This window comes from Podarcis melisellensis, assembly GCF_964234715.1.
Source record: "Podarcis melisellensis genome assembly, chromosome: 10".
Classification (NCBI taxonomy): Eukaryota; Metazoa; Chordata; class Lepidosauria; order Squamata; family Lacertidae; genus Podarcis; species Podarcis melisellensis.
In genome coordinates, this window is record NC_138542.1 from 4,684,237 (window position 1) to 4,700,725 (window position 16,489).

General features: G+C 42.2%; 1 protein-coding gene and 1 long non-coding RNA gene across 2 annotated transcripts in view; one reads left to right on the top strand and one right to left on the bottom strand.

Moving 5' to 3' along the window:
• Positions 1-16,489, bottom strand: part of LOC309379085 — a 267,561-nt gene that overhangs the window by 194,104 nt on the left and 56,968 nt on the right. The window lies entirely within an intron of this gene.
• The window catches only part of SEMA3C (semaphorin 3C), a 133,416-nt gene that overhangs the window by 5,526 nt on the left and 111,401 nt on the right, over positions 1-16,489 (top strand). The window contains exon 2 of the mRNA XM_081927717.1: positions 352-493. Within this exon, the coding sequence (XP_081783843.1) occupies positions 391-493 (103 nt within the window). The 5' untranslated portion in view covers positions 352-390. The remainder of the gene's footprint in view (positions 1-351; positions 494-16,489) is intronic.

A 16,489-nucleotide genomic window follows, 5' to 3' on the forward strand; every position in this document is an offset into this window, starting at 1 on the left:
GAGCACAGTAAAGACAGGTCTAAAAATATCAAGACGTTTTCATTCATGAAACCTGATCTCTTGGCCTTGATTTGCTCTGCCTTGACATTTAACGTAATTATTTTTCCAGCAGGTGGGAATCATCCTTATTGAAATAAACTGAGACTAATCCTTACTGCAGGCCCCCCCTTTTTTTTTACTTCCAGTGCTTTTTTATTTTGTTGCTGCCTGTGCCAAGCTTTTCTCATTTTAGAGAAAATGGTACAAACATGCTTTCCAATGACATTGCATACTATGGATGTTGTATCTTGCAAAATGCGTAGAATCTCCAGTGACCTTTCTCTCTCTCTCTCTCCCTGTGCTTTGTTTTAGGTTTCATATCTTGGATATTACATTTTGCATCTGAAGATAATGGCATTTCTAAGTCTCCAAGTGTTGATTGGGCTGTTTATTTTCTTTTGCACTGTAAACGGATCTTCGCTGCCGCAGGCCAGGGTGTTCTTAACATTCAATGGTAAGAAAGCAGATAAACATTCCTAGGCAAATGTTATTGTAGAACATTGTCTTCGTTCCTTTTACGCCAGTAACTAAGCAAGAAAGGAAATTATGGCTTCATCTTCCTAACTTGACTTGCTTGATCTGCTAAGTTTAATGTTCTGCCTTAGGTCTGATCTTACCAACGTTTATAAAGCATGCTTGGTTATTTAGGTTAAAGGGTGGCATGTTCTTTGACTTTGAAAAGTTTAAAGGTACTTTAGCACAAATGTAATCCTGAGTATTCACTGGAGCCTTTTATTTTTTGAAATGGGAATGCCTTCAGGAGGATATACAGAGAGGCATTTCAAGCGGCTAGTAGAGCTGCTTCTGAGATGAGAAAACCTCTGTATGAGCAGCACATCCCTAATAGAAAATTAGGACGCGGGTGGCGCTGTGGGTTAAACCACAGAGCCTAGGACATGCTGATCAGAAGGTTGGCAGTTCGAATCCCCGCAACGGGCTGAGCTCCCGTTGCTCGGTCCCTGCTCCTGCCAACCTAGCAGTTTGAAAGCACGTCAAAGTGCAAGTAGATAAATAGGTACCACTCCGGCAGGAAGGTAAACGGCGTTTCTCTGCGCTGCTCTGGTTCGCCAGAAGCGGCTTAGTCATGCTGGCCACATGACCCGGAAGCTGTACGCCGGCTCCCTCGGCCAATAAAGTGAGATGAGCACCGCAACCCCAGAGTCGGTCACAACTGGACCTAATGGTCAGGGGTCCTTTTACCTTTAATAGAAAATATTTGCAAACTTGGCAAACTTCATTAACTGTGTGTTTCACTGAAGGCACATATGCAAGGAAGCCGCAGTTAGCAGTGGCTTCCCAAGAATATAAATGGGAGCTGGGCCTCCAGATGTTGTTGGACTCCAATTCCCATCATCCTCCATCTTCAGCCATGCTGGCTGGGGTAGATGGGAGTCCAACCACATCTGAAGGGCCCCATGTTGACTACCCCTTGTCTTCATGTTACATTCAATATGACTTCAACACACCATGTTGCTGATGTGCCACTTAACATCAGCTGGCCTGATACCACATGTCTGGAGTGTGTGGGCAGGAGAAGAGGGTCACCTGCACATTTTGTTTTTATTTCATAACATTTATACACTGTTTGATTGTAAAAAGCAACAACAACAACAACCTCCAAGTGGATTACAAAAAGGTAAAATGATAAAATCAAGAAAAAATGTACAACTATACTTAAAAACACACCAAAGTTAAAATACTAAAACAGATTAAAATCACCTCAACTGTCTAAGCATCTGGGTATGTGTTCCTGTATCAACTGAGCTGAGAGTTTCCCTCATATATTTAATAATAAATATTATTAATATTTATTAAATTTGTATACTGCCATATATCTGAAGATCCCAGGGAAGTTCAAAACAATTTTTTGCTGCTCCCTCTCCTGTGCTCAGAGGAAAATATTTTGTCCATGTCAGAAGGGATTTTTCTTGCTGTTGTCATCACGCCCCCCCCCCCGTCTCCTTGTTCATGCTGTTCCTTGGTCCATTTATGTGGTCTTTTGTTCCTGAAAGCCTTGGAGGGACGCAGTGACAAATGCAGAATTCAAAACAGCTGTTGACTGCCCTTACTTTGCAGGATTTTAAAAAGAAATATGTATACAACATGTGGTTTGCATGCTTTGAGAAAAGAAAAATGAAGCTATCTGTGTACAAAACCCAGCAAATTTTTGAAGTGGCAACTTTTATGACTGCAAAATGCTAAATGTGAAAGATCCTGAACTGTCAGAAAGGAATGTGTCTTTACCTTGAACCAAGTGGGAGTGTTAGGTTTGAATGTTAATATCCCCACCCACTCGTGAGAGCAGTGAAGAGCTCTTTCTGGGGCCAGTGAACCATGGACGTCTGAGGCGGATGGACCACTGGTCCCACTTGATCTAAAGCAGGTCCTTATGTCCTTGGATTCACTTGACTTTGAAGCTAATCAGGTGTATTTGGGAGCGGGTATACTGGTATGATCAAAGCGTGCTGAATGCATGTTAATATTGGTGGGCAGCCAGGGTCATCCTGACCCAGGTGTCCATGTGAGTGGGGAAACATGTATATGAAAGTTTCCTATCAACATTGTGTTGGGCATGGATGCAAACTGAATCTTTCATCATCTTTGAGCCTGGGTTGCTGCACATTCTGGATAGACTCCAAACGCTGCTGTTGATTTTTGTCACTTACCCACTTACAGAGCAAAACTGCATAATTAGTGTCTAACTGTGTGTTAACCATTGAAGCATTCTCTTTAGAAGGTCTCAAATAGCATGTTGGCTGTGTGCCAATAGACTGATGATCCCATGTGTCATTTGAGTAGTCAATTGTCTGTATTTCTGCAAAAAAAAGGGGGGGGGGAAAGGGTGTGGGTGTGTGGTGTCTCTCGACTTTGTTGCCAACGCCTGCATTTCAGGGTGAATAAAACGTAAGGCTAGTAAATATGCTTTCTGTTTGGATTTCTGTTTTACATGTGTATCTTCTGGGGCATGTAAGGAATTACCAGCGATCACAAAATTCAGGCGAATTTTAAAAGCGCAAGCTGCCAAGCGCATGTAGCAGCAGCCCATACAATCCAAACCACTTGTTAAGTGGAATGAATGTGTGAGTCATTCAGCTTGTAAAGAAAAAAAGAAAGAAAAGAAAATCAGAGGTAATAAACGGAACAGAAAGAAACACCAGAGGAATAAATGGGATAAGGCTTTCTGTCAGTCAATCCATTCAGGTTCTCTGCCACCCCCATTCCATTTTAATTACTGGCTGTTTGCTCCCCTGTTGCTACAGTCACCCAAGTGTCTAGAAGGTTGCCCTTGTGCTTCATTATTCTCTGCTTAAAATTGCCACCCCAGCTGACTTGTATGCTGATAGCAAAATCTAGATGAAACCCAGGAATGCATATTTATCTTTTCCTTTCTTTCCTTTTGTTGTGTACACATTAGTGTTTACTCCGGCTGCCGTGTGCTCCCACTGCTGGTGTTTGAAACTAAGTGCAAATGACATTACCCCCAGTCCGTAGGTATCCTGTTGTTTCTTGCGAAATACTTCTGAATGATGTGCTTACCCTCAAAGCAGCTTCCATCAGGTTAAAAAAATGTAAGCTGCAGTGAAGCTGAGGCGTGTCCATTTGAAACAACCGTTGCACATGTGCAGAGGACAGCTTCATTAAATAGGAGTTTACAGGAGTTGCAGGTGTAGGGAAACCAATCAGGTAATTGAGTGATGGGGTGTGTTGGCAATGTAAAATGCAGCTTGAATGTAGCGGAGGGGAAATGACCCTTTTGTGTTTTCAGCCGCTAATGCATGCATGCCCTTTATAAAATGCTGCAAATGGCCATTCTCTTAAAAACAGGGACACAAAATATTTAAGCTGATTCCTAAGGAAAGCTAAGACTGCAGTCCTATGCACTTACCTGGACATAGGTTCCACTTTACATGGTAGGACTTGTTTCTGCATAATCATGTATAGGAATGTGCTGTAGGTAACTGAGACAACGGAAGTGGAAAATTACATCATGGAATTTGAAGTTTTGCAATGCACAAGAAAATAAAAGTTATGTTTGCGCTTCAGGCTGCAACTCTAAATGCCCTTAACCAGAGATTAAGTTGAATGCAGAGGAATTTACTTCTGAGTAAACATGTTTAGGAGGGACGCGGGTGCGCTGTGGTCTAAACCACAGAGCCTAGGGCTTGCCAATCAAAAGGTCAGCAGTTCGAATCCCCACAACGGGGTGAGCTCCCATTGTTCGGTCCCAGCTTCTGCCCACCTAACAGTTTGAAAGCACGTAAAAATGTGCAAGTAGATAAATAGGTACCGCTCTGGTGGGAAGGTAAACAGTGTTTCCGTGCGCTGCCGGCCACATGACCCGGAAGCTGTCTGCGGACAAACGCCGGCTCCCTCGGCCTATAGAGCGAGATGAGCGCCGCAACCCCAGAGTCGTCCGTGACTGGACCTAACGGTCAGGGGTCCCTTCACCTTTTAAAAACATGCTTAGAGGGGGGTGCTGTAATGCTTGTAAGGCCTCCCTGGGAAGCTGGTTCCAAAATTAGGGTGCAGCCACACAGTGGTGTACAATTGACCCTGTTTGGTTTTATTTTATGCAGGGAACAAGTCCAGAGAAAGGCTTCTTTAACAGTAAAGAGTGGGGAAATATATGTGGGGAAAGACCCTATGTCTTATGTCCTTAAGTAAACCACCACAAACCTCTGCTGGCCAGGGTGGCAGTGGTGAGCTGGAAGGACCTGTGGTCTGTCTCAGTATATGTGAAGCAGCCTCATACACTCCTATGCTTTCAGACTCAATATTGTTATATAAATTCCGTTCATTACATGCAAACAGCAAGCACGGTTTCAAGGGGCAAAGAGCAAATTTCCCTTTGTCTCCTTCTTGGTTACCTTGAAGGTGTCAGGTCTAGGCACCATGACAGCTTCTTCTCTTATATTTTCCATAACGTTTGAGCTGTGTAGACTCATTGTTGTGATGGCAACGAGAGGGCAGTTCTTGCCAATGTTCATGGTGTGTCTCTGCTTCAGCCCCAACCCAAGGTGTGTCTGTTTTGCTAGCTAGTTACCCGAGTTAGTATATTTTTAGCTTGGCAGTTGACTGCCTGGGGTGCTTTACATTGTTCATCGGTCCCGTTTTATCCTTGCAACAATCATGTGAGATTGTGACTACTCAGCATCACCCGCTGAGCTTCATGGTTGAGTGGAGATTTGATTCCAAATTTCCCCTCTCCAACCCTGACACCTCATCCCCATCTGCACACTTAGAAGACATCTGGCAACTGGCGTAGGTGCCACTGGGAACTATATTTGCATAGTGTTTTGCCCTGAACCAGCAAAGTTTTATGTCTTAAGCATATCATGTTTAACAACTCAAGTTAGTAATCTTGTTGGCTCAACAGAAATATCTGGGCAGAGTTCCTTGGTCCATTCTGCTAGATGCGCAAGGTATCAGCATTTCCAGATAGGCCTCGGGTGGGGAGGGGGAGAGATTTGTCTGGTCATTGCATATTTAAGCATATCTGTACTGTATCTGTGTACAAGTATAGAGTATCAGTAGAGTGGGGATGCCCAGTTACTAGTGTATCTGTGAAATTCAATTTTGAAAAAGGTTTGGCACACCACAGAGGACTTGGGCTTGTTTATCATGGAAGAAAAATCACAGCCACAAAAATTTGGAACTGTATATTCGTCATGCAATAACACATTCATATGTAAAGATAGGCTTCCCCAAGTGATCAGAATTTAAAGGAGTGGATGATCAGCTACAAAGGCAGTGCGAATTGATTCTATAGAACACTCTATGATGGTTTGAACTGGTGCAAGCTGCAGTTTGGGCAGATGCAGAGCTGTAATTCAGGGATCACCAGCCCTGTGTCCTGATGCCCTGGAGGAAACCTTGGGACTCCCCACCCAGTCAGTGCAGTATCGCTCCCACCCTGCTGAAATTAACTTTGAGAAAAAGTGTTCTGCTGTAGCCAACAACACTTCTTTCAAGCCTAATTGTGGTGCACAGCTTCAACAGCAGCAGCAGCAGCTGGCCAGGTCAGGCACTGGCCAAGGGCTCAGGAGCTCAGATGAAGGAGGGTCCAGAGGACCTAGGAGCTTAGGAGAATGAAGCTCTGCTTTAACAGCAACATAAATCACCCAGAGCAAGTATTGACACCACTTCACCTTGTGCAAAGCCCATGGATCTAGAGGAGAGAAATGCAGAGACATAGGAAAAAACACAGAGAGAAAATGTATAGAAAAGTAGAGAGTACGGAACCACATGGAAGTCTGAGGCATTGTGAGGACACTGATTTTCTGGTTTGATTTGTGGAGGGGTGAAATAACCCTGATTCACCTTGTTATTTGGCCCCAGTACAGAGCTGTTGACATCCTGGTATTTAAGAAATATTGATAATGTAAACACTCTTAGTATAGGTATCCTTCAAAAAAATAATAATAATTCAGAAGGAGACAAAGAAAAATGGTGAGAAGAATTGAAGAAAAATGAGTTCTCTTGAACAGTCTGATTTCTTTTAACTGTGCCATAAACTGAGCAGAGCTATTAGCGATGTTCAAAGATTTTCCTTGAACATGATCTGAGTTGTGTACATGAAAATGTCAATCCAAGAGCAATTTTCTTTTCCATTTTCACAAAGGAGTATGAGACTTTTTTTTAACAGTTAAGGGAGACGCTTTTAACAGTTTTGTGAAAGACTTTCGAAAAGAAACATGTTTGGTGTTCTCTGGAACACAAAGTGGCAGGTGTCTCCTGTAAAATGAAAAATTTAAGTTGCTGTTTTTAAAGTATGTTGTCCAGATGGTAAGAACAGCCTTTATGAGAACAATCTCATATCATGCTGCTCAAATGTACAGTACAATACTTTTCTTTAAGAAACTCTCAATTTTGCTTCCCTTGTGTTTAACTAGTTTATTTTATCAAATTACAAAATCACTTTATTTTAAAATAATCTATCACTCAGTTGGGTTGCTAGAATGTGCCACAACATCATTCAAGTGACCGCAGCAAGCATTTCAATTTCAAATATTCTGATTATTTCTACTTTTAGTTAAGTATTCTTATTTATTTACTAGATTTGGGGGGGCAGCTGTCCCCCAACCCCCCTAGCTTCGCCTCTGTCTGGAGCGTGGCAACACAAGACTTGGCCTTTTCTGTCGTGGCTCCTCATTTGTGGAATGCTCTCCCCAGGGAGGGGCTTGCCTGTTTCCATCATTATATATCTTTAGATGCCAGGCAGAAATATTCTCCTCCTCCCAGCCCTTTGGCTAATTAAATAATCTTATGGTTTTTAAAACTGGGGGGGGGGGTATTGTTTTTGTTTCTGCTATGGTATGTATGTTTGTGCTTTATATTGTAAACCACCCTGTGAACCTTGGATGAAGGGCAGTGTAGAAATTTGATTAAATAAATTAATAAATTGATGGATTAAAAGCTATATGAACCCTGGGTCCTTTGATTGGTTCCTCAGCAACACAGGCTAGTCTCAAATGTTTTGCGGACTCAAAAACCATCCTTTCCGTGATCTCGGCTTCGTAGCCTGCATTTCATTTGTGTTTATCCCCAACATCTTGATTTGAGCAGCTTTTTCACCTCCTGCTCTATCTTTGCTCTCTGTTCTGCACAGGAAATAGTTAACGATTGCCAGGTCAGCTCTAAATATATGAAAGCATTTTTATACAATTATCCTTGTCAAATAAGCAAACAGTGAGACAATCCAACCATTTAAAAATGCTACTGACTCTGAATTGAAACCAAGAGAACTTTAAGGAGCTTGGCTTCAGCTGGATTGTACCTAGCATTTTTTAAAAAATCCAAACAACCCACTCACTTCATTAAAAGCAATTAAAAATCGGGGAAGGTCACTTGAGCAAAGGAAAGCACTTTTCCCAAGTGTCAACATCTTAAAGAAAGATTTAATATAACCCCCATGGATCATTCTTTATTTCTTTTCTTTTTTTTAATTCACCCTTGAGAGACGTTCTTTTATCTCCCTGAGCAACAGTAATATACCTCTTTCCCAAACAATCCCGCATTGTAATGCTAATGTTGCCCCACAGCTCATAAAGCATTCATTTATTATTTGGGGCACTTTGTGTTGATGACAAGCCAGTAGCCAGTAGAAGCTTTTCTTTGCTGAAAAGGTCAGGGAGACTGTGGTCAAGCTTTTCCCCCCTTTAAAGTTGCTTCCAAAAGGAATCAGAATGCTGAGCTGTAAAGGAAATAAAGGGTTTTTAAAAATGCACATTTCTTTTTGTTTTGATGGCTCGTTGGGAATATTGTAAATTGCATAGTCAATTTAAAAGCACATTTAAATTGAGGCATGTTGCTTTATTGAGTAAGCTTTACATTTAGATTAAAATTGTATCTAAATTTTAGGGACGTGTCTCTAAAGTGCATTCAGACAACCATTCTTTGTTACTGTCTGTGCACAGTGTCATGAAGTGTCCATCTTCAGAATTATCTGATTTTTCTCCCGTTAAAATCTTGGTGGCTTTCTGCTGGCTCAAGTGAATCCACATAAACTCTAGCCAGGAGATTTAGTTCTAACCCTTTCCCCTCTCGTTTGTCTTTGCTTCTTCTAGAACAGTGGACTGTACAAAAATCCATACGCATAGCTCTTTTTTGTCTAAGAAAATTCCCCCCCCCAACAAAAAATCTGCTCCTTTGTCTCGCTGTTTTGTCGCTGTGCTTAGTGTAGCTCTGCTTACCGAATTCAGATAATAATGGGCATGATTAGCCCAAATCAAGTCAGTCCTTTAAAAAAAAAAATCCACAATGTTTGCACACTTGCTTGGGATCACCTTGGGTCTGCCTGTACACACTTGCAGGCTAGGATCGCAAGAACAACTTTTCCAGCTCATTTTTCTCATAGCAACGTCACAACCCCCAGAGGTGCAAAAAACCAAAATTTCTCTGCACTTGGTGGGGTGTGTGGCATGAAATAAAATGAAGGGTGAGCAGAAATCTGAGACTGCCCCTTGTGCTCAACCTTTTTCGATCCAAGCCATTCCTGATCCTGCTAGGGTTGCTCATGCGCAGAATGGTGGAGTGATTCACATGTGGCTGCTAGATGTTCCTGGCTGGGGCTGAAGGGCATCCAACATGGCTGATGGTCCTAAGAGACATTAGGAGTTTTTGTCCAACAACAATTGGAGGTCCCCAGTTCCCCCATATCTGATGTAATGTATGCTGGTTCCAGATTTACAACTACAATCTTGCTGTTGCTCAAGTAGTCACTCCTCAGGGATCTATTTTCTGGCATAATGGATAGGGATTATAAATAAAACAGAAGAACATTTTCAACATTATTTGGTGTCCACCTCCTCTTGCACCAATACGCCCTTAAGAATTCCTTCTGAAGACCCATAGAGTTGGGAGAACCCACTGGACCTGGTTAGATTGCAGCTTTATGTTCCTGAGTACCTATCCTGATATTTTCAGTGAAAGGGTGTGTATGTGTTTGTGTGTCATTTTTCTCAGGGAAAACTTAAGATTTAGTTCCAGAAAATTTAGAGTTTCCATGGCATTCCTGAGTCTGACCAGAAGACTAAAGTGAAGAAAGTCCTAATTATTGATGAAACAAGTACCTTGGTTACTCTTCTGAATTCTTCATTTCCCCCCTGTCTGAGGCTCTGGGCCTTGCAGCGAAAAGCCATGCTGACTCGGGTAAATAGCTCTTTCTCTTTCCCTTCTAAAGGAGAAAGGCAAAGGTCAGAGGCGTTCCTAATATCCAAACACTCTGACTACACTGTGAACATTGGTAATAAATGCCTCACAGCAGGACGTGTTCACGGTGACATTCTGGGCACAAAAGTCTACATGTTGGAAGAGCTCAGAGCTTATTTTGACAACTTCCACAGAAGCCGTTGTGTATATCCCAGGGAAAAAACCACAGCTCTATGTGACAAATAACACATTCCTCTTGAGCTGGCATTGTAAACCAGTACTGGGGGTGTAAAAATCTGCCAGTGTTGCTTTCTCATTTTTCCAACTTTTAAGTCCAGTTCACCTAGTTCATCAATCTGCATTTTTCTTTGCAAAATAAAAAACCCATATGCATTTTTGTGCAGAATTCTAATATATTCATTTTTGAACTAACACAAGCATTTTTGCAAGCAATTTCCCCCGATATAAATTTGTTTGGTACATTATTTTCACTAATGTGCAGGTAGTGTATGTTTTTGGTTGAAGAACTGGATCACAAAATCTGGAAAAGAGCAATTTTTGAGCTATCTCTGTGTTTCAATTCACTTATTGGCTCAGGCAGTGCAGATTAGGTAGTTTCATGTGAAAATGCAAACTGAACTGAAGACCTTCCCCTTCCCTTGCTGATCAGACCATCTTGCAGTAAAGATCAGACCGCAGGCCAAGCACAACTTTCCAGCAGGATACATCTTTAATGACTTGAAATGCACAGCCCTGAGAGAATATTATATTCCCTGCTGAGTGGTTTGAACTGTGTGTTACCTGTAATTACAGAGGGTGCCGTAAGTCTGCAAATTGATTATGTTTCCCTATTTTTTTTGTTGAAAAATACAAGTAAACAATGTAATTTATTATTGCAGGAGTTTTGAAAAAAAATATCTTTCAGAGCAGTCACTTAATTACAATTTTTAAACTATGGCATCCTGAACGAATGCTCAAAAGGCATTGCTATTGGTGTTGTATAAGTGCTCATTCAAATGTCCTCTTGGGGTAAGCGGAAATCTGAGACTGTCTCTTCTATTAACAGAAGAGCCTTTTGCTCATGCAGGTCCCTTTTGGATCCAGGCCATGGATATACTGATCCAGTTAGGGCTGATCATATGCATAATGGAGGGCAGATTCATGTAAGGCGGGGAGGGGGATCTGTGGTCCCCCCACGAATTTCCTATATAAGAATCCCTTGTTCTGCATAGCCAACATTATACACTTGTAGGCTAGGATCCAAAGACCAGTGCTACTGTGCTTTGCTCCAGGGACCTTTAGCTTGTGTTTCTGAAACAGCGGCTCTCCTTTTCCTCAAATTCTAAGGCAAGCTTCTTTTGAAATGGAAAGGAGTTGGAAGGGGAGTATGACACTTCAGTTTTAAAAAGCTATTAAAAAAACCCTTTAGTTTGTTTCATTTAAATAGAAATACAATGCATCTGACCACACCAGGGAAGACTGTAACCAGGTGATCCCCATACCTGCTTAGTCTGCTGCCCAGGTGCTAACTGTTTATGTTCTTTGTTCTTAGAGTTCCTTATCTTTAAATGGGTCTGGACTACCTTTCAAAACAGGAGTTTCATGTGAACATGATTGAAACCACTCAATTAAAAAAAGTCGTCACTGAGAAAGGACTATTGGTCTCATATCACCTTTGTGGGTTTCCCATAAGCATCTCAAAGGCCATTGTGGGAAACCAGATGTTGCACTTGGTGGGCCTTTGTTCTGATCCCACAGGGCTCCTTTTATATTCTTAGTGGCAAGGCATGGATAACTCAGGCTGTGCAGAAGATTGACAGCTGGAAGAACAGCATATAGGAGTTCCATTGGTCCTGCACCCCACAGTTGCCTTTTGACTGGACTTAACCGTCCAGGGATCCTTTACCTTTACCTTTTTTTCTTTTGCTATTGAGCCATAGGCAAAGGAACAAGATGCATCATTTTCCTAATTTACCTATACCTAATATATCCCACAAAGACTTGCCTTATTTTTTATCATACTGCATGCACTATGCTAACATTCAAAACTCTACATTTTTTCCTCTTCAGTGTTTTCTGTGGCCTCTTATTGGAGAAATCATTTCTTTCAGGCTGTGGATTCATTACTTTCATATTCCAGGAGTTTCCAAAAGAATAATGGAAATAAAACCACCTCATCTTTCATGTGGATGAAGTGGTCTTCTTCGGCTCCTTGTCTCTCTCCCCCTGACCCTGAACATGGCTCTGTGGTGAATGTTCCCTTATTCATATTTTTGAAAAATGTTTGTTATGGCAGCAGCTTTTGCAAGTAGCAGAATAATCTGATAGATGGAGATTCGATTTGGCAGATATTTTCCTTCTTTGAACATCTGCATAAATCTTGCTGCTACTCTGCTTGTGGCCCAGCTGAAATGAGCAAGGGAATGAGATTTGCAAATTTAAATCCAGCATGTTGTTAGGTGGTTTTAACGATGGTTTAACCCTGATAGATTGGTTGGATAAGATTGTCTAGCTATAAAGCAATATATATCTGGTCTTTTTAATGTGGTTAGATCAACACTGGTCTTCTAGGCTTGCAATGGATACACCACATCACAGACCTCTTCAGCGGGGAAGAAACATATGATTTTCATCTTGCTGATGGACCTGATCAGATGCTGCCAGAAACCCAGGCAAAATGTACTTGTAAGGCACAATCCAGAGAACGGTGCATCTGGATCCATAACCCCAGCTGTGCTTTCTACTTAACTTTCTAAACCAACAACATCCCACACCACATGGCAAACTGATCTTGAAACTTAAGGGAAGTTCAAAAGCAGTTTAGGGTGTGCTACGGAGGCTCACTGCTCCCAGCAAAAGTGAAAAGCCCCACTGCAAGTCCTTGGGTCAACCACTCCTTCAGTTTGCCTGCCTGCTTGAAGGAAAAGGAGGAACTCTGGCAGCTCCAGTCTGGAGTCTTACAGTGGAAATAATAATTGGCTCAAGGGTAGGATGAGTAGCTAATCTTTCTTACTGTGAGTAGGAATAAGGAATAATTTCCCCCCATCTGAATTGGGAAATTCTCCATTATTTTGGATGGAAAAAATCTGTTAGTTTGGGCTTCTCTGCCTCCCTCATTGACCAGTCTTCACATTCACCCCAGTGCTGCATCTGTTTGCCTAATATATGTATTTTTGTAAGCAACTTAACTTATAATGCATGTTTGTGTGCTATTCTCATTAATGTATGCATTTCTGTGTGCATTTTCCTGTTACGGAGACCAACATTGCAAAATTCAGAGATGTGTGAATATTGAAGAACAGCCGTGTCTTGGTTCCAAAAGTGTGAACTGTGGGGCAGCTCCACCTTCTGCTCCTCCAATGTACTGAGGTTCTTACTAGGGTACCATCACAGAGGGCTACTCAAAGGAATCATCAGCATTGGGCTTGAGAAGCCTTTCTTTCCAAGGTCCTTGACCTGTGAGGTGTCTGGTTCATCCTCCAAGGACTCCGTGCTTCGCACCAGGTCAGGGCTAGGCATGACACCGCTGTGCCCAGGTACACGCATGGGATGACTGAAGCACTGCACAAAAGAGTCTTTAATGCATGATGTTTCCATCTATGCAATCTGTTGTGTCCTACTCTACAGAATGCTGATTATGCAAGTAGCTGTTACCTGTGGTATTTTAGATTTCTTGCCACTGTCCAAATCTGATACTTTCTGACCACGTAGTGTTATAAAAAGCCTTTTTGTCATCCTGTTGTTATCATCCCAACTTAACCAATTGGTCCTCATTTCAGTAAAGGGAATGGTCTTTTGGAGTTTGTACAGATGCACGGCATTCTTGGAAATGAAAATGTCAAGTCAGCAGGAAACAATGCCAGCACTGTCATTGCGGAAAGTGGCATTTGCCGCCTTTATTCATATGAACCAATTAAGTTGTTTTCATGGCTGGCGTTCCTTCAAAAAGTCACTTTCAGAGGCCTGATAAAGGCTTAGTTGGCATGGAAAACTTGATCCTGGGTTTAGATCTTTTGAGGGTGTGTTTAATATGAACACAGCTGGAATTTCTTAAGCTGATTCTGTTATAAACCCACTTCCTGCCACTAGCAAGAATTCATTCTAATTGCTTCCAATGCACCATTTCTGTAATGCATGCAACCTACTGCTAAGACTAAAGGCATCCCTTAGTTAGTCTTTATTGTCTTTTAATTCAGGGTATGTGTCTGGATTTAGTGATGGAGAGCATTTCCAGATCATGCACAATAAGACACTTTATGTGCTTTATGAAGTGCTAATCATGCACCGTAACATTGTGATCAACTGTGAAAAATGCCTCTGTTCCATCTCATTCTATGAGCCACAGTGTGACTGTTTGAGCTGCATCTCCTCTGAAACTTTTGGAGCTACTGGGATGGGTGTCCTGGGGACAGGAAGGCGTGCGAGTCCAACCTTAATTCTCTATCAGTGTCCCATATTGCAAGAAAATCGAGACAGAGATGCATTAGATACCAGCATGGTATGTACAAGAAGAAAGACTGCATCATTTAGGGGGTAACTTTGCCACCACACTTATACTGGCTGAGCAGCCTTAGGAAGCAGTGGGGATGGTGAGATCTCCCCTGTGAGATGGAATCACATCAGTGGAATGATGCTCAGCTGACAGAACTCCCACAGTATGGCAGCATGCATGCTCCACTGTAGAGGTTATACTTGCAGAGCAGATTGGGATGTGAGCATGGCATAGCCTAAGCCCTCTCATTTTGGCAACACTCTTCCAAGAACAGCATAACTTTACATCAGGAACTGATGTGTGCAATCCCCCCCCCTTGTTTTTAGTGGGAGGTGAATGGCAAAGCTGTCCCCACAGCTCCCATCTTGGGATGACTGAGTTCAGGGTGTGGGTAACTCAGCTTCTTATCGGAGCACATCTAGACCCCTAGCTAAAGCCCACACAGATGAGATTTGCAGCATGAGGCTCTGTTTCTCCAGTCTTATGGCTTGCATACTTAGAATTCATAAGGTCGAGGGGGGGCTCTGGTGATGGGGTACTATGGTGATAGGGCAATTTTCAGTTTAGGGGACTGAAAAGTTGAAGGGGCGGAGGAGTAAGGCTGCATGTCTGTCCTTGGCTTTGTGTGAATGATGATAGTTAGTACTGATATAGTGCTTTCAGGTGTGCAAAGTGCGAATGTGTCATCCTTGCAACCCTTACAGCAACTCTCTAAGCAAGTCAGTATTATATCATCCATATTGCAAATGGAGAAGCAGGTTGCCTAAGACCACCTAGTCCTAGTGGGTGGTAGTTTGTTAAGTTTTATTCAGAGCAGAGCCATTGGTGTTAATGATGTTAGATCTATTAATTTCAGTGGGTCTGATCTGAGAAAAACCTATGTGAACACCACTCTGTGAGGTCACAGAAGCTGGGTTTGAAGCAAACTATCTTGTTTCTTCTGATGTGAACTGGTAGAAAAGGAGGCGGTGTTTGTGCCCAAATTTCCAGGAAATACGGACAAATTATATAATATGGGTGGAGCCAGGAGTTGTGTTTGGGTAGTCCATCATTGTAAGTGCCCCGTGGAAGGCGCAGTGTAGATTCCTCAGTCAAATGTGTAGCATTTTCAGAATGAATGACATTTCCTGCAAAGCTTTAGAGGGGCTGCAGTTCCCACTTGGCATGCCTTGTGCAAATTGTCTTAGGACTAAGATGGCAGTTTTGCAACATCTCTGCTAGCTTAAAGTTGTCGTGGCTGTGTGACTGCTATGCTTATGAGTTTATCATCATTGCATATTGAAATGACAGGTTGTCTATGTGGTCACATAGAATTGCTCAGTAGAAATCTTGGCTTTGTTGCGTGTGAAGATACTGATTTGACTCTCATAAACTTTGCATTATATATGCATGGCATTAAGCAACAGGCAGTGTTGGGGTCAAGGATGACCATATGAATAATGCAAGTATTATACATGCCCAAAATGTCAGTCACTGCCATGAAAGGTCAATTTGAGATGCTCATACTCCCTTCACACCAGATACTGTGTTGGGATTTCCCCTTACTTTTGTAGATTGCGTCTTATGGGCTTTAATTTGTAGGCGGCTCAGAAAAGAGTTGGCCTGGTGATTCTTTTTGAGCTACATGACATACTATAATTTTGAACATAGCAAAATCTTTCTTAGATGGACCAGAAAAGGCCAAACCAGGTTTAACACAGAATGTTCGCTCAGCAGGGAACAGTCAGTAATAACTCTAATTGCATTCATTCATTTGATTGAAAATAATTTATAGGCCATCATTAACTGTAAAAAATAAAAAAGACAATTTATAAAATAAAACCAATGCAATAAAAGAACGATAAAGCATACAGCGGAATATCTGGAGTTCAGTCAAGTTGATGCTAAGATGCCTGGGCATGTCCACATGAATAAATAACATTTTACCAACTGGAAGAACTGTACTGTAGGTTCCCGTTGTATCTCTAAAGGGAGGTCATTCCACAATATGGAGAGAACGACCTTCTTTGAGTTTCTGCTGTAGCTCCACTGGGCATGCTATGTTGGCTACACTGTCCATAGGTGAATGGGGCAGCTTTTGCACTGGACCAGGGATAGCCAATGTGGTGACTTCTAGATGTTTCTGGACTACAACTCCCACCATCCCTCCCCATGGATCATGCTGACTGGGGCTGATGGGAGTTGGATTCCAACAACATACGGAGGCAACCAGTAGCATTGTTTGCTTGGCCAGCACTGAGCAGGAGCGAGGGCAGGGTGTGGAGGGTGAACAGAACTTGCTGCGCCAGCCCAGCCTTGATACGGATG